Raw genomic sequence first — 22,680 nt, 5'->3', positions numbered from 1 at the left:
GGTCTTGTTTGTCCAGCTTGCCACGAAAGCCTGGAGCTGTCCAGGGTACTGGGAAGGTGGGCACTGCTGCTACAATTTGGGCAAAGTAATCCATCCATTAATACCTGAACATGTCCTGACAGTCAGCATTTCCTCAGTCTCGCCAAACAGACTGACCTCTCCTCTCACTAGTAGTGTGAGGGGAGGAGAAAGAAAATGATGGAGAGAGACATGGAAGCTGGGAGAACATCAGGCACAATGGATATGGTCCTTGGAGAGCCTGCATTCCACTGGGGAAGGCCCCCTCCCCCTCTGCCCAGGGCAAAGTGAGTGCTTTGATCTGTGATCCAAGAAGAGACCATTTCTAGATACTGGTCAAAGACTGGAAATTTACAGTCATGTCTGCTAATTTCCTCCTTCCCTCCAAACTAGAGGGAATAAATACATTTTGCTCCATCACACCAGGGTATAAGAATGTCACATGTTTATTCTGCAACTCCAGTTAATCTGCTCTGAGACCCTTGTATGCCTGGCAGGCAAAGAATTCAATCTTGTCATTATCAAGGCTTCTTTCCATTCTCCATGGGCATATCCGAGAATTCTGGGCTTACATGCTGTTGGAAAGCCAGGCAGGATCTAGGTCCAAGGCCCGTGGGGGTCACCATTGCAGCTGCTCCTCTGGGGACAATCTATGACAAGAAGAACATTGCAGGGTCCATTCCACTGACTCAACCACAGAGCCTTCACCAAGACAGGTCTCAACTACACAAGGAAATCCCAAAAACCTTCCTAATATCAACTTCCTCTAACATCCTGACACTCTCAATTTCTCACCTCTAATTCTAGACATTAGCTCCTCCCCCATCACTCCAAACACTGGATATGATCCAATTTAATCCTCCTCAATGGGCCTCAGACATGAAAGCTCTTCACCTTCACTCTTCGGGAAGAAAAGACAAGGGTATCTGAGATCTCTACATTGGCCTCTCTTTCGGGAAGCCGAGAGTGTTCAAGCACCATGCCTATCTTGTTCACCCTCATATCCTGTGTGCCTAGCACACAGTAGGTGCTGTTGGTGTCTGCTGAACTGAACTCTTGAGGTTGAGGCTACTCACAGAAATCTGCCAAGCAACAGGATGGAAAGCCAACCACAAAAATAAAATCAAGCAATCATGGCTTTGTGCTCTGAACACACAGGGCACCAGCCCAAGTTTGGACAATTTTAATACAACCATTTTGCCTCCAAACAAACTGGCACCAGCTGTGGAAACCTCCCTCTGCCTCTTAAAGAGAGCCAGATTCTCCTTCTTTAAATATGCAGCATTTCTCCCCAGGTTACAAAGGAGCAGTATCCATCCCACTGCCGCCAGCAGAGGACTGTAGTCAGGTGCCAAGGATTTTATATTTCAAATAGTTTATTTTATAAGGAAATACAAAATAAAATCCATACAAGTCTGTAACCATCACCATTTTCTGCAGAGGGTGGTTCCCATTTGTGGAATCTTTTGCATGGGAGCATCTTGTAATGGGCTTGACCGCATACCTGGGACAAAATAAAGGCACAAGACTCAGAGTATCTAGAGATATCCAGAAGGAAGGCGGTGAGTAGGAAAAAGGAGGGGTGAAACAAAGTGAGCAAAGTCAGTGAGATGGACAAGATCAAGCAGGGAGTGATGTGACCCTCTCCATAGCCCCAAATCTTTAACAAAGTCAACAAAACCCACCTGTGCTTGGGGCCAGTGATTTGTGCTTGTAGAATAGAGCAGAGACTGAGTTTCATGTCAGATCAATGTGGAGGAAGACAGAGGCACCAGACAAGGACTGGGGTCTAGAGTGGCTCTGAGATATTGAGTCCCTGCCCCAGTCTAAGCAGAAACCTTGGGTGCAGTTCAGACGGCAATAGAGGATGAATTTGTAAGCTCCCAAGTAGACAGCCTTGGGCATCTCTCAGCTACCCAGGAACCTCAGGTTCCTCATCTCTAAAGCAGAAGGGATCCTATTATCTACCTATTGTGAGAGTAAGAGGAGGTGATGAGAGGAAAGTTCCCCAGCATGGCACCGGGCACATGGTAAGCCCCCCATGAACGCTTGCCATCATCACCATTACCCCTAGACTACAGTGGACAGGGGCGTTCCCAGCCAGTGTCTGGGTTCCCTATGAACACAGAGGGCCCCACACAAGGCTGAATAACAGAATCACTCGGGGATCCCCAAGCCCCACCCAAGACTTAGCAAGATGGAATCACTGGAGGTGCAGCCCAAAATCTATATTTTCAAAGCTCAATTAGGTTATCAATAGAATTGCAACTTGGGCCTATGTTTGTTTGGATTTTTTTTTTTACATTTCAATGGTTTATAATATATTCATAGATACATGCAACCATCACCACAGTCAATTTTAGAGCACGTTCATCAGCTCACAAAGAAACCTGTTGGCTGCTCCCCCAGTCCTCCTACCTCCCCAGCCCTAAGCAACCACTAATATACTCCCTGTCTCTGGATTTGCCTATTCTAGACATTTCATATAAGTGGAATATACAATATTTGTCCATTCATGTCTGGTTTATTTCAATCAGTGTAACATTTTCAAGGTCCATCCATATTGTAGCGTGTATTAGAACTTCATTCCTTTTTATGGCTGAATAATATTCCATTGTATGGATAGAACACACTTTGTCTATCCATTCATCCACTGATAGACATTTGGGCTATTTCCACCTTTGGCTATTATGAATAATGCAGCTATGAACATTCATGTACAAGTTTTTGCATGGACATGTGTTTCATCTCTGAATAGACATTTCTCCAAAGAAGATATACAAATAGCCAATAAACACATGAAAAGATGCTCAATATCATTAGCCATTAGGGAAACGCAAATCAAAACCACAATGAGATACCACCTCACATCCACTAGGATGGCTAGAATCAAAAAGTCAGAAAATAACAAGTGTTGGTGAGGACCTAGGGAAGTCAGAACCTCATACATTGCTGATGGGAATGGAAAATGATGCAGTCACTTTGGAAAACAGTCTGGCAGTTCCTCAGGCAGTTAAACATAGAATTAACATATGACACAGCAATTTCTCTCCTGGGTATATACACAAGTTGGGTTCTTTTAACTCATGGAAAATGAATGTTGGTCTTTGGCAAGAACAAAGAGAGAAAGAGAGAGAACTGGTGCCAATGCCTCAGCAGTGAACACATACACCAGGGTCAAAGCTCAGAGATGTGAACACACCCTCCCGATAGAAGCTCGGTCGCTACTTGCCTCTCCTAGTGCAGACTCTCACTTTGTTGAATGACTCTGGCCCCTAAACTACCTTCATCAGCTGCCCACCCAAAGTTACCACCCTCTGTTCCAACCCTGACACCGCAAAAGGCCTGCCTTTCCTGTTGTTTTTACTGGTTCTAAGTAAATTTTCAACTCACCATATTCTAGAGATGATTTGCTGAGAAACAAATCTCTCTCCAATACAAAAAGGAAGCTGAGAGTATGGGTAGAGTTATACTGCAGAGTTAAAGAACTGCATTTAGATGCACGAAGCACAGTATATTTTCAGGTGTAATAGGAAAGAAAGTTCTTCATTCTCATATTTGGCCTGCAGGATGAAGTCTACGAAGGTGCTCACCCAGCAAGATCTGGGGCTCTTATCTAATTTGGTTAAGGAAGAGTCACCCCTGATGGATTCCATTCCTGCATCATCTTTTTTATCCTCTCCCCTGGCAAGTTCTAGGTTCAGTAAAACTTTCTTAAGTCAACAGGAAGCAGATGGCAACTGGGAACTCCAGAAGCAAAGCCAGGATTCCAGAAATTGTGGATGTCTCCCAGGCCAAATTCCTCTGCCTCACCATGATGTCTCCAGTCCCAGCCCCAACCCTATGTGTGGTCCTTGTTACAAAACCAATATTTCTTTTGGCACAGGTGCACAAGCTCTTAGAAAAATACAGTTAGAGAGCTAGTGCTTTGGTGTCTCACTTCTGTTCCTTCTGCCTTCAGGAGGCCTTCTCCTCTGCGTAACTAGCAAACCCTGATATGTGTGCACACAAGATGTAGACACACACACACACACACACACACACACCTCTCCTGTGGCTCTGACACTCATCCTAGGGACCCCTCATGTTCACTGAGAACAGCTCAAATTAAAATGATCTGCCTTTGTGCCCATCATTCTGTAAAGTATCCCTCTTCCGCATGACCAATTTTTTGAATGCTTTATTGAATTGTAATGTACGCACAGCAATGTGCACATGTAAAAAGCCAGCTCAATAAATTCTCCTCAAACCGAACACACTGAAGTAACCAACGCCCAGATCAGAAAACAGAATGTTAACATCCCTTCCAGGCTCGATTCGGTACTGACTGCCAACAGCCTCTCCTAGTTTCACATTTTGGTGCTTTACATTAAGCAGGGGCAATTCTGCACTCCCGCCACCCCAGGGGACATTTGGCAATGCCTGCAGGCATTTGTAGTTGTCACATCTGGGGACAGGGAGGGGGTGTAAGGGCATCTAGTGAGTAGAGGGGTCAGGAATGCTGCTAAACATCCTACAGTGCACAGGACAGCCCCCCACCACAAAGGATTATCCAGCCCATGTGCAAATAATGTCAAAGTTGAGAAACCCTGAAGTGAAGAGTATCATACTACTGTTTTATGCCTGTGGCTAATTTTAACCCTTGGATTATGATCATTTAACAGGAAGGAAAAAAAATGTCACTTGGAGGCAGGTAGAATCCAAAACCAAGAAGAGCCAGAGCTGCTCACAAGTCTGGTGCCCTTAGCACTAGGATTTGGTTTAATTCTTTCTGTCTCCTTTTCAAATGACTTTTCTTAAAATGGCATCCACGGTGCTCAAGGCTCCGAGATTCCCGCAAAGCTGAGGTTCCTATGGGAATTTTGCAAGCACACACACAGGTACGCACTGTCACTTACACACAGGCATCCACCCACAGGTACACGCACCTGGAGACACACGTGAGACGCAGACCTCACCACAAAAGCACAGTCCCCTGAAAAGCCGAAATGCGCCGTTATTTACAGCGAGGCATCTATTTGTTTAATTCAGACTCCAATGGTCAAGCTGTTGCTAAGCCCATTGCTCAAAGCTTCCCCCTCTAGGAAAGAGAGATGGATTTTTTCCTTTATTTAAGAATATAGATTTAAAAAACAAACAAACATACACTTCTACATCTCAAAGCAGGCTCTACCTCCTGAGCTGCACATATTGATCAGCATTTTATTGTCAATTTTCTTTTAGTGAATGGGAGAAAAATATAATCTAATTATATCCTTAGTGATAGTTGGGAATCAGTCACATAAAATCCAATTCTGTGTGTATGTGTGATTAAGAGGTTTAATCTGGGGCACAACAAAGCAAAAGCACAGACTATGTGTTAATGTAATTAGTATACAATACATCTAAAGTGTTGAGATAACACAGTATCACAAAACTCGTTCTGAAGCAAGGAAGAGGCTACCTCTAGAACTGAGTCAGGGTGGTTTGTGGCTGCACCATTTAAGCCTTAGTATTTTGTCAACTTCTCTCCAAGTTTCCATAGAATGTGGAATGGGAAAAACTGAAATATTCCAAGTCTTGGCTAAGTTTCTATAAAGGCATGTGAGGAGCTGAAACAATAACCTGGCTTTTAATAGCTTGGTTCTCCAAGCTACTGATTCACAGATTTTTCTATTTCATAAATCAGCAAAGTATTTTTGCCAATTTGGGAACCGACATGATTGCCAGTATTTTTAGTTTTTTTATTTTATTTTGGTAAGAATGGAATGTTTTGAACCACCAACTTCACACACACACACACGCACACGTGTGTGCACAATCAGTCAGGACAGATTAGGTTTTGCTGCAATAAGAAGCAACCCCTAAATCTCAGTGGCTTAAAACAACAGAACTTGTCTTGCTCATTCATGTATATGTGCATGTCAGGGAGCAGGGGCTCTGTTTCCATATCAGACTCACTCTGGAACCCAGGTTCATGGAGCTTTAAGTACCTGGAACCTCACCAGTCAGGGTGTAAAGGGAGGAGAACCCTGGGGCCAGGCAACAGGAACTGAATGCTCCCTTCCAGAAGTGACTCAGTTCCCACCCCACTGGCCAGTGGTAGTCATGGGACCTTGCCCCACTGAATCGCAGGAAGAAAGAATGATCCTCCCATGTGCCCAGGAGAGGAGAACTGGATACGAATGAGTATTGGAACTCTCTGCCCTACAGCATCTCGTAAAATAAAATAAAAAATCTGAAAACACCAAATAAAATGAATAGACTAGACTAGACTAGACTAGACTAGACTAGGAAAGACAGGACATAATTTAAGAACAAAGGCTGGTCCCACAGAAAGACAGTTGGCAATCTTTCACCCATGTGCACATTCCTATGACATTTTCCCAACTTTTTCATTTCATCCTTGACCCATGAACGTTTTATAGAGTGCTGCCATGGGCCAAGGACCACCATTTCACCTGCTCTAAGCCAGGTGATGAAAGAGGCCCCAAGAAAAGATCACAGGTCCTTCTTAGGGAAGAACTGGCAGGACCAGGATGCTCAAATTCTCACCATCAATGAGCAGAGGTTCACCCCAGAGCCAAACAGTGGGTCTTTATTGCTTGATTCTAATGCCTTCTCTTTGGTCTTCATCATCACTGTAAAGTTCTCTGGTCCCAAGATCTAAAATCCCCACTCTGGCTACATTTCCTACATTTCACCTCTCCTGTCCCCTCATCCCTTCTAAACCTGCTCTTCACAACCACATGCTTGCTTCTTTCTTTACCTTCCTCATCATCCTGGACTACAGAGTCACTTCCTACTATGATCTGCCCCTGAACTTGCTCTTCCCTTCTTTCCCCCACACCTACCACAACAATCTCCATACCTGGCCTAACCCCATCAACAACTTGCCCTGCCACTGCCCAAGGTCAACTGAGTGATGCCGGAGAAGGTCACATCATAGACCCAAGTGTTTCTACTAAATAATCTTACAGTCCAGCTCTATTGGAGCCACACGTCTCTTCAGCAATATTTCCAGGCATCACAAACCCCAAACCACATTTCCTATAAAAACCAACTTGAAAGCTTTCCTGCTTTCTCCAAGTCTCCAAACCCATCCTCCATGCTTTTCTGTTTTGTAGAAAAGACAGAGGCAATTCAGAGTTGAGTTCCCACAACCCCCCTCCACCTCAATCCCAAAAGCTCTCTCTCTTGACCCTCTGCTCTTCCATTCCCATCTTCTAAGAATTCTTTCTCCTTTCCCAAGCTAACTTCTCCACTTGTGCCTCATTTAAGACCACCCTTCATCAACTATCCCCTTCAAGCTCACCCTTCCCATGACTAACACTCTTCATTCATTGTATTCAACTGAAGCATTTTGCACTATGGCCATATTTAGTCTCCCCATGCTAAGAGACTGATGACACTCAACATGTCACGGTTCCCTCATTTAAGAACCTGCATAGGCAGACAGTCAGGAGTGCTGGGTCCTGGTCCCACCTCTGCATCCTCCTTAGATTTTCTTGCATATAAAATGGCAACAACAACCTTTGACAAATCCACCCCCCCCAACCAAGGGGAGATACGCAAGGAGAGTAAAGTCTGTTATTATATTACAGTCACAGAGTAACACTTAGCATTCAAATAGAACATTTTCCTTTTCCAAGAACCCTCACTTGACATCCAATCTCATCCTCACACCATGAGAAAAGCAGGCTGGGAGCTCCTAACCCCACTTCACAGACAAGGAGACTGAGGCACAGGCTTAGCAGACCCCATTGAGGAGCATTATGGTAGGTGAGGGCCAGGGTCTCTGCTAGCCCCTCCCCCAACCAGCTACTCCCAGTTCCGGGTGGACACCCCACGGGTTGGTCACTCGACTCTGCCAGAGAGCAAGACCATGGCCAACTCAACTATGTCCCTGTGGGGTCTCCAGGTGGAGACCCCAACCTCTCCTCACCCCAGGTCTCAGTCGAAGTGGAAATTCCCCAGGGAACCCTCTGGCTTAACTTCCTAGGGCTGCCTTAACAAAGTGACACAAACTGGGTGGCTTGCTTCAACAGGAATGTATTGTCCCATGGTTCTGGAGGTCAGAGGTCCGAAACCAAGCAAGATGCTATTTCCAAATAGGGTCACATACATGGGACTGGGGTGGGTAGGACTTGAACATCTCTTTGGGGGTACACAGTTCAACCCGTAACATCTTCCCTGGGCCTCCAAGACTGGGCCAGGCCTTCCCAGAACATTCTGGACTTCCTCTTCTCTACAACTGATTGCCCTTTTGGATACTAATTATTCAGTGTCTTCCCTATACTCACCTAGTATCTGAAGCACCTGCAAAGAATAATGGTAAGTGATAAAACCTAATGTTTATTGAGTATTGACTGACTACACACTTTTTATGAGACATTTAATTTAATCCTCAATATATCTGCAATAGTAGGAACCATCAATAACCAATTCTCATATGAGACACAGAGTCTTAATAACTTGCCCAAGGTGCTAGCTAGGAGGTGGAAAAGCTCAGTTGTGAGCCAAGGAAGTCAGCTTCCAGAGTCACATTCTCAACCACTTCAGAAGGGTGCCTCCCCAGAAGCTAGTAGGTAGGTGCAGTGGGTTGAAGTCCCCAAAATTCATGTCTACCTGCAACCTCAGAATGTGACCTTATTTGGAAATACAGTCTTTGCAGATGCAATTAAGGATCTCTAGCTGAAATCCTGGGTTTAGAGTAGGCCCTAAACCCTATGACTGGAGTCCCTATAAGAGGAGGAGAGGGCCCGGAGACATGGTGGAGGCGTGCACCGAAGAGGCACCCAGGAAGAAAGCCACATGAAGACAAAGGCAGAGAGGGAATGCCTGGGGCCACCAGGAGCTGGAAGAGGCAAGGAAGGACCCGCCCCGGAGCCTCCCGAGGGAGAATGGCCCTGCTGACACCTTGACTTTGGACTCCTGGCCTCCAGAACTGTGAGAGAAGACATTTCTGTTGTTTTAAGCCACCCCATTTGTGGTTGTCTGTTACAGCAGCTTTGGGAAACTCATATGGTGGTTAATAAGTCTTTATTGAATAAATCAATAGAGGTACAAGAGGATGGATGGATGGATGGATGGATGGATGGACAGACAGACAGATGGACTTGAGTCACATTGTTTGCCACTTATAAAGGGTCCTCTTAGGAAACTAATGAGTTCTGTAGGGGGTCTCTCCACCTGGTGGTGAGTGAGGGAGGGAGCTGTCTATGAATTACCCATCATTTTGGGTAGTGCCTTAGTCACTGCTCTCTGAACATCCCCTTTATTGACTAGGAAAGTCATAACTTGCAATGAGCATTAACGTGAATTACAGCTTAAACTGAAGGCTGTTGAGCCGATGAGAGCTGGACAATCAATAACTTGGCTGCACACGCCACTGTCCTGATGTGCACTGTCCCTACGAGGGGTTCTTTAACGCCTCCATCCAATTAAGCATTCTCATCCTTTCCCCACCCAGGCAGAGCGGAAAAGGGCTCGTCTCATCCTTGCAGTCCACCCTGGGCAAACCGCAGCCTCTCTGCAACTCCTCAGTCCCACTATCAGCCCCGAGATTCTCACCTCCTCCAGGTCAGACCCTTCGGCCAGCCTTTGGATTGACCCCAAGACCACCCACCCATCAGCACCTGCACCCTTCTTCACACATCCTCATTTCCAAGCCCTTCCTTCAGTCAGGCCCTCACCAAAGGCTGGAACAGTTGCTGAAGAATCCAAGTCAATCAGGGTGACAAGGGTAGGACACAGGCCCCAGTTACAGAATAAAATTCTAAGCAAACTTGAAGATGGAAAAGAAACTGAACATACTTTAAGAGGCACTATGGATTTCATATAACTAAATCTGGAAAAAATCAGGGGGCCATGGAAGACTATAAGCTAAATATGATATAGAGTCTTTTCTTTTTTAAACATTCACCTTACCACACTTAAAACTGTTAAGGCCTTTGCTAAGAGCATATTAGGAAAACTGGACATTTTATGCAACACAGTGAGAAAGCCGGTACATTTCTGATAACACCTTTTGGGAGGACCCCTGGGATTCTGGTTACACAGGCTATATGTATTCTCTCTTGCTCCTGCTTTTGGAGAACTACTACAGGGGAGTGATTGAGAGAGCGCACTCAAGAACCAACCAGACATGATTTCAATCCCAGTCCCACCTCCAATTCACTGCCTAACACTGAGCAAGTTATGTCATCTTTTCAAGTCTCAGTTTCATCATCTGTAAAGTGGGTATGCCTTCAGCCATTGATTGAATTCCTGCTGAGCACATGCTAAACACCAGAGATGCAACGGGAATCAAAGTCAAACATGGCCCCTGCCCTCATAGTGATCACAGGAGAGGGTGGATAGTCATCAAAGAATCAAAGACAAGAGAAATCGGTAGCTGTGGCTGTGCTAAGACCTACAGTGGAGACTGAGTCAGTGAGGCCAGACTTCCCTGAGGACCTGGCGACTCAGTTGCAGCTGAGACATTTACCAGGTGAAGTGGGTTGGGTAACTGCTTTCCAGGCAGAGAAAGCAGGATATGCCAAGGCCCTGTGGCAGGAGGGAGCACAGCAGGTACAGGCACTGAGACAGGGCAGGGGGTGGAACTGGAGGAGGCAAGCAGACCACGTGGACAGCCAAGCGCCTACTTCACAGAGGAGCGGCAAGGAAACCGAAATCCTGCCCGTGACCACCCAGGAAAGACTAAACAGCATTTACCTTTACATGACACAAGACGAGGCTCCTGGGGAGTATCTCCCATGAAGGGATGCCAGGGACTCAAAAGCCAAATCCAATTCTGTTCCTGACAACTCTCACCAGCCAGACCCAGATGTCCCCAGGGCTCTACCACATGGGGCAGAGGTCAGCAGGATTAAGCAACAATCACATATCAAGAACCGGCCCATGGGGGAAGAAGCAGCTTTCTTCCAAGGCTACTGAGAGTCTTTCTGAATAAAATATAGCAGGCTCTCCACAAGCAGGGGACAGAAGAGCCTCTGGGTGGATCCCATCACTCCACTCCGTGACTGTGAACATGTTTACGGGTGGAAATGAAGGGCTGCATTTGTTTGGCAAAACACAGGGCCGTAGGATCGCTGGGAGAGAGGAGCGTCTAAGGCAGCAAGGGCAGCGGCTGTAGGCCCAGGTTTTCTGGAAGGTGGAGGCAGGGAGGACAAGGGCTTCTGTTTCAACCTCAGGCCCCTTGCAGAGAGAGCTGGGAAACGTTTTGCAGCCATCTGGTGCTGTTTGCCGTCTGTCTGGCTCCGCAGCCGTGCTCAGAAAGGAAGGTGGATGGGGCAGCTCTTCCATGTGTGGGGAGAGACGGGAGGGAGAGTGTCCCCGAGGGCCATGGCACCCCCCACACCCCAACACTGCCGCTGGGCCAGGGGGTTCTTCCCAGTCCATCCTCATCCCGGCACCCACAGACACGGGGACAGGGCCCCTCCTGTGGAGATACGTGGACACACGCAGTAACCTCCCACATTGGGCTGCCAGATACAGCAAATAAAGATACAGGACACCGGTTACATTCGAATTTCAAAACATCAACTAAAACTTTTCTTTTAGTGTAAGTATATTCCAAATATTGCATGGGATACATTTACACTTAACAAAAGTATTCATCGTCCATGTGAAATTCAAGTTTAACTGGACCCTCCGTGTTTCATCTGGCACCTCTACTCCCAAACCGACACAACTTCAGGGGCTTGGAAAGGCACCAAGAGAGTCACACACACACTCACACTCACACGTGACCCCTCGTGTGGGCCTTGCAGAGTCCCAGGTCAAGGAGGAAGCAGGGGTCACATGAGGGTCCTTGGCCCTCCACAACCGTGTCCCCTGCCTCAGGGCTTGGGACAAGCAGAGCCCTGCTCTACCAGGAGGTCCCTTGGCCTCTGGGTGTCCCGAGGAAGCAAGACACTGATCAGCACCTTCCCGGACCCAGCCTGGGCTGCAGCCAGGCCCAGCTTCCAGTCCCTGCCCTGCCAGGCCCAGCAGAGCCCTCTGGACCCTGGCCTGGATGGGCGAGGGGAAGGCACCCCAACACCAGAGGCTCACCTTGGAGTCCCCCCCCATTGGGGACCTATTGGGAGCCCATTTCCTTTCCTCTGCTCCCATTACCTCTGCCCCAACCCCTGTCCCTGCCATTCAATCGCTTCTTAAGCATTTATTGAGCAACTACTAATCTGGCTCTGGGCTCAGCAATAAGGATACAGCCCCACAAAAAGCAAGCAGTCCAGCATGCCAAAATTCAACTTTAATACTCCCCAGAATCTTCTGAATGCATCCAACAAGCCAGGCGCTGGGAAACGTGCTCTCATTATCCCCATTTCACCTTTGAGAAAACTGAGGCTGAAGTGTCTTGTTCAAGGACACACTGCTAGGAGGTAGCAAGGCCTGAAGAAAGCAAACACGGGCCTTGGACCTTGCACCAAGAATGCTAGGGAAAGCAAACTCTCCCTCCAGTGAGGCCATATGTTAGGGCTCAGGAAGCCCAGGTCCCTGCCAGGAGGGACTGGGGTTGGGACTGGGTCTCCAGGGACCCCAGGGTGTGGCTGGGCTGGGCAATGGTGAGACGACAATGCCACCCTTGAGGCTGTGGAAGACGACCCTATGAAGGGAGTGAAGCATAAACCTCACTGAGTGATTGGGCAGATATTAACCAGGATGCAAACACAGCATGAACCGCCCTCTGACCCGGCTATCCCACTGCTAGAAACATCACAGAAATGCAAACACAAGAACACCAAGGCACATGTGCAAGGACATTCATCTCAACACTCTGTGCAATAGAGAAAAGCCAGAAACCACCCAAAACCTAACCATATGGGTCTGGTTAACAAATGACGGTGCATCCCCAGGGCACAATAACCCTGTAAGAGCAAGCTGGAGCCACAGGTTGCTTTTCTGAACAATAAATATAGTATATGCCCTTTTTAATTAAAAAGGATTAAAATTAAACTATTTATCTGGACGTATGTGTGCTTGCATACATAAAGAAAAAGGTGAGGAAGGATATACTCCAAACCATCCACAGTGTTTTCTTTGGAAAGCAAGATCAAAGAGAAGCACATAAAGGAGGAGTTTTCCTTTTTGTTTGATATAAAGTTGTATTGTTTATAATTTTTACAATGAGCAAGTAGTAATTCCTATCTTTAATAAGCAGAACAAAAAACAAAATATTATACTCAGACCATTTAGTGTCTTTCATCAGCCCAATTCCTAGAGCCCAGAGCAGGAAAGATGGAAGGCACCAGGACAACATACACACACACATGCACACATGCACAAAGTCCTATTCAGGCCTGGTATCCACAATATATAAAGAATTCCCATGACTCAATAAAAAGAAAAGACAACAAGTCAAAAAATTGAACCCAATTAAAGAACTTAATAAACATTTCTCCAAAGATACACAAATTGCCAACAAGTAGGAAAAGCTGCTCAATATCATTAGCTTTTAGGGAAATGCAAATCAAAACTACACTGAGATGCCACTTTACACCCACTAGAATGGCTATTATTATAAAAAATGGAAAATAACAAGCATTATCAAGAATTTGGAGAAATTAAAATCCTCCTGCATTGCTGGTAGGAATGTAAAATGGTGGCCACTAGGGAAAACAGTTTGGTAGTTCCTCAAAAACCCAAACATGGAATTACTATATGATCCAGCAAGTCCACTCCTGGGTATATGGACTAAAGAATTGAAAACAGATTGTGATGGCTAGGTTCATGGGTCAATTTGGCCAAGTGATGGTACCCAGTTGTCTGGTCAAGTAAGCACTGGCCTAACCATTACCGTAAGGACATTTCATGGCTGGTTAATAAACCAGAAGGTTGGTTTATTAAATCATCAGTCAACTGATTGCATCTATGGCTGATTACATCTACGATCAACTAAGGGACTGTCTTCTGCAATGAGAGTTGAAAACTTTCAAGGGAAAAGAGAGAACTTTCACTTTTTCTTCAGCCAGCCAGCCTCTCTTGGAGAGTTTATCGAAGAACTTCATGGGAGTTGCCAGCTCACAGACTGCCCTGCGGAATTTGCCCTACGGAATTGGGACTCATGCATCTCCACAATTGTGTGAGACACTTTCACAAAATCTCATATTTACAGAGATCTCCTATTGGTTCTGTTTCCTTAGAGAACCCTAATTAATACACAGGTGTTCAAACCAAAACTTGCACATGAATTATTCATAATAACCAAAAAGTGGAAACAACCCATTTATCCATCAACAGACGAAGAGATAAACAAAAAATGGTCTACCATACAATGAACCATTATTCAGCCACAGAAAGGAATGGAGTTCTGATACATGCTATAATGTGGATAAACCCTGAAGACATCACACTGAGCGAAAGAAGCCAGACACAAAAGGTCACATATCGTGTGATTCTATTTATATGAAATGTCCAGAGACAGAAAGTAGATTCGTGGTTGCCAGGGCTGGGGAGTGACCGCTTAGTGGGTGCAGAGTTTCCCTTTTGGGGATGACAAAAATGTTCTAGAACCAGACAGAGGTGGTAGTGAACATACAACACTGTTAATATGCTACAAATCACTGAATTGTACACTTTAGAATGGCAAAAAGGATAAAGTTTATGTCATGTGTGTTTTGCCACAATAGAAGAAAATTCTAAAGTTAAAAAAAAATAAAATAAAACCGGAATAGGACAGTGGATCTCCCTCGCAGGCACAATGTGCCTTCCAACCTAAGTCGGCAGGTTTCCAAGCCTCCCAGCTCCTCCTCGCCCGGAGAGCAGCAGAGACAGGGGCCCTGCCCAGGATTCTCCAGGAAGGCAGCCTGAGAGGCTGGACAGACAGACCCGCCACATGCACCATGGGGGGTGGCGAGAAGTGCGTGCAGAGAGGATGAACCTGAGCAGCCCCTGCACTTCCCAAAGCTCACCGGAACTGGGCCTGCATGGCAGCCATGCCAGCCTGTTCCTGTGACACCCAGAAGCAGGAAGAGAGAAGCCAAGAAGGAGGGAAACCAGCAGAATGTACAAAAGCCAGCCATGCCTGGATCATGCATTCGTGTGTTTTTGGAAATCTGAGCTTTCCCTTTTGTGCCTTCAAAGTCCTTGCTCTCTTCTTTCCCTCGTCTCTTCCTCTTTGCGGGATACTGATTACGTGCTTCAACCTGGCGGGCCTGGGCCGGGGGACCGGATCCACCCCTGGGGAGGGTAGTGGGTACGGGTGACAGCGCCCTCCACAGCCCCCCGGGCCTGAGAAGGTGAGGCCGGAGGCAGGCCCCAATTCCTCACCCAAAACCAACCGTTGGAGGAAGCTTGCCGGGTAAGACCGCCTCCCTCGTCTAATCACTCAACCCCTCCGTTACAATGCAACGTCCCCCACTGCCAGTGCGCATGCACCAATCATTGTGCAACACCCAACAACCAACCTCCGCGCCCTCTCAGAACCAATCCAAGCCTTTAACCCCTACAGCTACCCCGCCCTCTAAACGCCCGATATAAGCTTGTACTCTCCCCTAATAAACTCTCTTGGTTTCTTCACCCTAAAAAGAAACGTGTCCCGCCTGTTCCTTTCTCGCCGCCCTCCATACTTTGCACGCCTCCGCCGGGGACCTGGCCAAGTCCCCCGCCTCGCCCTCGCCTCCGGGAAAGAGCCCCCGCCGCCGGTACCCTCCGAGCAATCCTGAGAGCCTAGGATTTAGTGACCGGCCGCCACCCCCCCCCAGATGAATCAATTGCGACCGCACTCTTTTCCTGTCTGGCTCTGTCATCTCTGACAGCCTCCCTCCAAGCAGCTTTTCCCGGGTCCCCCTCCCCACTCTCAGTCCCCAGGCCCGTGTGGGCCCCTCAGTACTCAGCAGGCGAGGTCTAGAGCGTCAGATGGAGCCGAGACTCCTGGACAAGCAAAAGCAGGAGCCAGGCCGGGGGCCGTTCTGTCCCAACAACTTCCCACGGGGGCTGAATAGCAGAGAAGAGGCCACCTCCTCTGCACAAGACCCCCCCCAAAATATGGGACTCTCTGCGGCCACCCAAGGTCTGTGCTGAGGGGCAGAAGGACTTGTCACCTCCATGTGCAAGAAGGGCCAGGCAGGAAGCAGTGTTGCTCAGAGGGAAAAAAAAGAAAAGAAAAGAAAAGATAAAGGAAATTAAATGCACCATCTGGTGATTAGCAAATGCTTTTGAAGCAGACCCTTCAAGATGCATGCCCAGACACTGTCAAACTTTGGGGGGAAATGTTAATTTCAGTAGCCTGAGTTCTTGGGCTTGCAAAACCCACGTTTCTTTTTTCTGTCCTTTGGGCTTGGTGCGGCAGCGTCGAGGGTCTGACCTCCCCGGATCTGGGCAGCTCTGCAGGGTGGGGCCCATCTTAAAGAGATAGTTAGGACGGGGCAGCATGCAGCCATCTCCTGCCTCGGGCAGTGCCACCCCGGTGCCCAGCCACAGGGGTGAGGGAAGTCAGTTCAGAACCCCCGGTCCTGCCCCTGAGACCAAAGAGCTGTCAAGTTAGATGAGAGAGCCTGTCACCCTCTCCCCTGGGGTCCCACAAGCCAGGCACTTGCTGCACTCCCCCCAGAGCTGGGTGCATTTCAAAGGTGGCTGTACTCACCCTCCCTTGGGACACCAAGGGGGTGCAAAGACCCCAAAGCCACAGACTCCCAGCGTCCTAACACAGGAGTGGGAGAACATTTACCCAAAAAGGCCGAAGAGTAAATATTTTCAGCTCTGCACGCCATACGCCTCTGTTCCAACTACTCCACTCTTCCACGGCAGTGGGAAAGCAGCCACAGGCAATTCATGCAGGAATGGATGTGGCTGTGTGCCGATAAAACTTTATTTACAAAAGTGGGGGTGGCAGCTTTGGCCCATGGACTGCCTCTGTCTCCTCCACCAGAGCAGTATCTCTGGGAGCACAGGGATTGAGCTGTCTCGTTCCCTTCTGCAGACCAGTGGCTGTCCCAGTGCTGGCACACAGACGATGCTCAAACATCTGCAGGAGAGTGAGAAAGGAAATGGTCCCCAGTGGACAGAGGTGAGCATCTCCCATCTTTTGCTTCCTGCTAAGGAACACGCCAGGGTCGGGCTCGGCACCCAGGCTGGCTTCTCTTCCAAGGAAAGGACAAGGGCTTGGGGGTCACACACACAAAGCTTATTTTTGCAAGAGCATCGAGACCATGAGCATGCAAGACTGTGTTTCATTGCACACCCTGATTGGGTGCTGCACTGCCCAGACTTAGGGTGAATCTTTGTACCTCCCAACTGGCCTCCATTAAAATTCCAGCAACAACCAGTAGCCTAGTCCATTAAATCCAGCACCACCGACCCTCCGCCCTTCACATCCTCCTGTCCGTGGAGCCACACCTGTCCCACCCGCTGCTGCTGCTCTGACCCTCTCGTGGACTCTTCTCTCATTGCCAAGGTTGCCCCACACTTAAACCTAAGCTCTTTCTCTTCCCTGTCCACTCTCTCGAGACCCAGGCACTCTCAGGCTTCCCCATGGCCTCAAATGCCATTTACAGATGATGGCTCCCAAGTCTGAATCTCCAATCCCAACTTGCCTTTCTAACCCCATCCCACTTGTCAGTCAATGAGTCCAATTCAAGTTCTTCCCTGCCTGCCATGCTGGGGGTTAACCTTGACCCCATCCCTACCTCCTCATCCCCGATATTGACCACATCCACAAGTCCTTCCGAATGTTTCTCATAAACATTCCTCAATCACGCACACAGCTCCACCCCACCACCTCCCCCACAGGGACCCCTGTACCAGCTTCCCAACTGGTCTCCCTCCTGCCCCTGGTGCTGGGCTTCCCTCCAAATCATGTTCCAGAGGACACAAAGGGGGAAAACAACAATCTTACTGAAATTAAAAGAATTAGGAGGCCATTTGCCTGCAGCCTGAGTCTTTCCAGCTGAGAAGCACAAATCAAGCTCCAGTTTGCCAGCATGGTGGTTAAATATTTCTGAAATAATTAAAGCCAAGGGCAACACAGCTCACCCTCCCAAACTACTACAGGCGGGGACAGAAGACACAGAGGGGCTCTCCCCACTGTTGGTTTTGAGATGACCAGGACGTTCCCCAACCTCTCTGCTCCAGTGAAAGGGATGCCCCACACCGTCTCCTCCCGGAAGGCCCCGCCACACCTGCCCTCACCTTTGACCCTTGGAGGAGGCATGAACTTCCTACTCCCTCCCACTTAGGCCCGGCGTCCCTCAGAAGCTTGCTTCACAAATTACAGGAGTGCCGAGACAGGCACGCCGCGTCCTAGTGGGCGGCCACGTCTTCATGTCAGCTTGAGAGGTGGTTGCCAGGGAAATATCTCTATCTCGGCAGAGAGCTCCAGCCCGGTGGGGTCCTGCTGTGCTCAAACGGGAATCCGGAAACTCGGATGTTGGTCCAAACGCCCTGTCTCTGCAAACCTGGCTTTGGCATTCTCCAGCACGGGAGAGAACTCGGCGTGTCACCTGCTCTGCCCACCCACACCCCTGGCTCCTGGGATCCTGAACTGGAGAAAAGGGGGAAAACGGGGGGAAATCTGCAAGTCTCATACAGAAAGCCAAGAGGCTACCTGCATCCAACCTGGGTTTAGACGGATGATATCCCCCTTGCAGTTCATCGGTAGATGAGGGGACGGATAACAGAGGCCAATTCATTCAAATAATTAACAACAGCATGGATGACTTATGTGTGCTTTTCCTGCATCTAAGGCTGTGCCAAGCACCTTCCATTTATTATCTAATTACTCATTTAATCCCCACAAAACCCTCTTTCAAGATTGTAACCCATCATCTCCATTTTATAGATAAAGAGATTGAGGCCCATGAAGGTTGTGATAATTTTCCAAGGCCACACAGCTCAGAACCGGTGCAGCCAAATCCAACACTCACACTCTTAAACACTTTTGCAAGCATAGACCAAGGAATCTCGACCAGGGGATGTTCTGCCACCCAGGGGACATGGGGCAATGTCTACAGATCTTGTTTTGGTTGTCATGACTGAGGGGCTGCCACTGGCACCTAGCGGGCAGGGGCCAGGATGCCGCTGAACTTGGCCCCAGACAGGCTCCCTCGACAAAGGTCTATCTGGCCCCAATGTCCACAGAGCTGAGGTTGAGAAACCCCGGTGTAGGGCTGCACCAGCAGGGAAAGGAAAAGACCCCCAATCTGGGTTACATCCCCACAGAGGGGCATTGCTGATGATGACTGTCCCTCTCTAGTCCCAACCCCAGGCACCCTTGATTTGACAGTCCATCTGGGGATGTTGGGGGTTCTGATGAGTTATTACTCCTGAATGCTCACTTCTGCCCAGCAACAACTCAGAAATCCATGTCAACCTGCCTGGTCTGGAGAAAAGCTAAACAAACAGTTGAGGTTGATAACCAATTTCCTAGGAGAGGTTCTTCTCTCCTTCCAGGAAGGGCTGCAGGTCAGACCCACCCTGAGGTCACTGCAAAGCGAGCTCTAAAGCACCATTTTTTCTATACCTTCTCAAAAGCTCCGGTTCTGGGGGATGCAGAGGAGGCTTGTCAAAGCCAAACACAGATCAGCCCTCACTGGACACACGCCCTCCTTCTGATGCACCTCCAGTAGGACTCAGGTACAGGGAGGGCTCCTGGGATGGCATCCCCCAGCGACCCCCAAGTGAAGTGACACCTCGTTAAAGACAAAAGCAGAGCCTGGCAGCCCCTCTGAGGCACAGCCAGTCGCATTCAGTCTCCGGCTATCCAGGGTCCGACCTGGCAATGGGAAAGGATATTCTAGCCTTAAAAACGTCTGAAAGTTCCTGTTACAGATGTGACACAGCCAGGGAGGAGGTGGTGCCATGCAGCCTCTGCAGAGGAAAGCCCAAAGTGATCTGCTCCTGAAGAACAAGGATGTTGTTGACATTTTAGCCCCACTAAGGGTCGACACAGACAAAACCTCCTGGAAAAGCATTCTGCTTTTCTTGACCCAAGTGGACACAGCCAATGAGTGACGAAATGGGCTCTCTCCTCCCCAGGAAACTGCTGCTGCTCCAGCCTGAACCAGCCCCCTGGGTTCTTTAGAGAGAATGTTCCTGTAGAAACTCAAAAGGGGGGAAAATCTGTCTGGTGGACTTTCTGGGCAGCATCAAGCTTTGACTGATGTTTAGACTTGAAAACCAAGACCCAGCAACTGTGAAGGGGCTGCATGTCAAAATGGCCCAGGAGCCCCTAAAGGAGAGAGTCCTGCTCTACTTCCAGAAAGAAAGGACAACTTCTGTCCAGTTACTGCATAATCCTTCAAAACACAGGAATTCAGTTTCCCTTTAGGGACCTAAGTGTTCAATGGGGTTTCTGCCTTTTACAAATTTCATTATCTACACATAATTTTTTAACCTCCAGAAGGCATTCAGCATGGATATTCTGTCCTAGGACGCTTGTCTTTTGTAATGCACCCCAGAACTAAAGAGTTCGCTGGGAAAGCTCCCAGGAGTTCATTTTAGTACTAAATAACATTTATTGAGTACAAACTATGTGCCAGGCTCAAAGCTTTGTGCTTTCTATGCATAAACCTTACTTAATCTCAGGATAATAAGCCCCTGAAATGGGGCCTGTTGACATATCCCTTTTGCCAATGAGGAGACAAAGGCTCAGAGAGGTTAAGCCACCTGCCGCAAGTCACCCAGCTAGGGAGGGGCAGAGTCAGGAAGGCTCCAGACCCACATCCCTAGCCACTGCCCTGAACTCGGTTGCTTTGCTCCATTCTGGCATCCTGGCCTTTAACAGAGTTCCGTGTAAAAGAGGGAGGGGAGGGGTGGCAGGAGGAACTCCCAAAAATAAGTTTCACAGCCTCCCAACTGTGTGTCAGACCCCAGACCTCTCCTTTCACCCACACTGTGTGCCAACTCTCTTTTCGCCTTCCCATGATATGGGGGTTCCCCCGTAAACCTGCCATAAAGATGGCCCCCCTTCTTCTGGGACTTGGAGAGAGATTCACCTGGTTTTGGCGGCCAGGTGGCCCAGCCTCCGCACACAGCCACGGTCATGAGGGAGGTGACAGTGTCTCTCCAAGCAAGGATGCAAAACAGCGTCCAGGGGCAGCCCCAGGCCAGGTCAGTTGGGTTTCGGTGCAGCCTGGTGAAGGGAAGTCTCCCTGCTGCTGCCTAAACAGATTTGGGGGGCGGAAGGGGAACCCTCCCTCATGGAGCTCATTAGCAACTGAGCAAATTTTTTAAGACAAGCTCAGCCAAGCAAATGGTCAAAAATAAAAACCTCCAGAAGGAGTGAAAAGGACAACTCCACTAACCATTAAAACCTGCCCAGGTGGCCGCCCTCGCTGAGGGGAACAGATGTCTGGCTGGCGCATGTGCCCAACAAATGTTGAGGTCAGAGAGGTCACAATTGTGAGATTCAGAATCAGAACCAGAAAGTGGATCCCAGGGGTTCCCGGCACCATCGCACACGCCCAGTCACTCACGGGCCCATGCGCCCCCGGCCTGCAGGGACCAGGGCTGGGCCGTAGCGGAAGGGATGCCAAGAACTTAGCCCACCGTCCCCTCTCCAAAGGGACAAGAGAGACTTGAGCGACGCTGGGGTGGAAGACACCTGCCTTCTCTGTCAACTCTCATCGCCCAGTGGAAAAAGGAGCAATACAGGAAAACGCAGGGAAGGTGAAGGGCTGGGGGAGCTGCCTCCAGCCCACAGGCTGGCAGAGCAGGGTTGGGCAGAACCTGGCGTCCAGGTGCTTCCCCACCCAGCCCTCTTGCCAGATGAGAGGCACACACACCTGGCCAAGTCCCAGGGAGGCTCAGAAAGCATCTCGGCCGGGGACGGGGGTGCAGGGTGAGGCCCCCGGGACACAGAGCTGCCCCCTCCCCTTTCCTGGCCAGCCGCAGAGGTAAGTGGGTCTCCCAGCCAGGCACCGCATGGGAGCATCAGGAAGTCAAAGCCACAAAAACAAGAAGGGGCTGGCCACAAACCAGCGAGCGTCTAGCTCCTGGGGAGGTCCCGCAAGGTGTCACACCGCGCCCGCCAGAGTTGCTGCCCAGCCATCAACTTCCACCTGGCAACCACGCAGAGCACGCCCGCCACCCCACCCCGCGCCCGCCCGCTCACTTACACCTCTGCCGTCGCCACCTGTCTGGGTGCCCGTCTCTTCCCTGCCCAGACGTGGCGCGTCTCCTGCTTCCTCTTGCTCCGCGCTTCCTGCCTCCGTGCCCAGCCTCAGCCTCTTCTCCTCCGGAGGGGCATCGTCCTCCGCCCTGCTCGGCCGGCCCTCCCTGCCCCGGAGCTTGCCGGCGTCTTCGGGGCTGCCTGCAGGGCTGGCCATGGCTCCGGGGGGTGCTCTGCCTGCACTTCAGGAAGCGGAAGGAACCACCGGCCCCCCGAACGCAGCAGCCTGTCCGTGGGAGCCTGGGCTTCTGCGCGCGGGCTCGGTGGGTTCGCGCGGCTCGGAGCCGGGGTTCGGGCGCCACTCCCGCTTCTCTGCCGCCCTCTGCTGGCCGCTGGCGCGCACCGCGGGCACGCCGGGGAGAGGCCGCGCGGGGCTCACCTGCCCGGGCAGGGCGGCCGTTTCTCCCCCGCCCAGAACCAGGCCCCAGCCCCAGTCGCACCCCTGTGGTCTCCCTGCCCAGGGAGCGGAGGAGAGATGAGGCGGGAAGAGACAGACAGCAGTCCGCTTCTCCAACGCCCTGGGAAGGTGGACATCAGTTAATGCTTGCCCTGGGCTTGGGTGCCATTCTGCA

The 22,680-nt window shown here is 49.5% G+C and overlaps 1 protein-coding gene across 14 annotated transcripts in view; it reads right to left on the bottom strand.

The window, feature by feature from the left end:
* RBFOX1 (RNA binding fox-1 homolog 1) overlaps positions 1-22,299 on the bottom strand; it is a 2,130,504-nt gene extending 2,108,205 nt beyond the window's left edge. For all 14 annotated transcript variants that reach the window (XM_037813986.1, XM_037813985.1, XM_037813992.1 and 11 more), the window contains exon 1: positions 22,056-22,299. In XM_037813986.1, the coding sequence (XP_037669914.1) occupies positions 22,056-22,265 (210 nt within the window). In that variant the 5' untranslated portion in view covers positions 22,266-22,299. The remainder of the gene's footprint in view (positions 1-22,055) is intronic.
* Between the last annotated feature and the right edge of the window lie 381 nt (positions 22,300-22,680).

The sequence above is a fragment of the Choloepus didactylus genome, chromosome 21 (genome assembly GCF_015220235.1).
Source record: "Choloepus didactylus isolate mChoDid1 chromosome 21, mChoDid1.pri, whole genome shotgun sequence".
In the NCBI taxonomy this organism is placed as follows: domain Eukaryota; kingdom Metazoa; phylum Chordata; class Mammalia; order Pilosa; family Megalonychidae; genus Choloepus; species Choloepus didactylus.
Note: the sequence above shows the minus strand (reverse complement) of the source record. Positions and strands in the feature narration are given on the sequence as shown.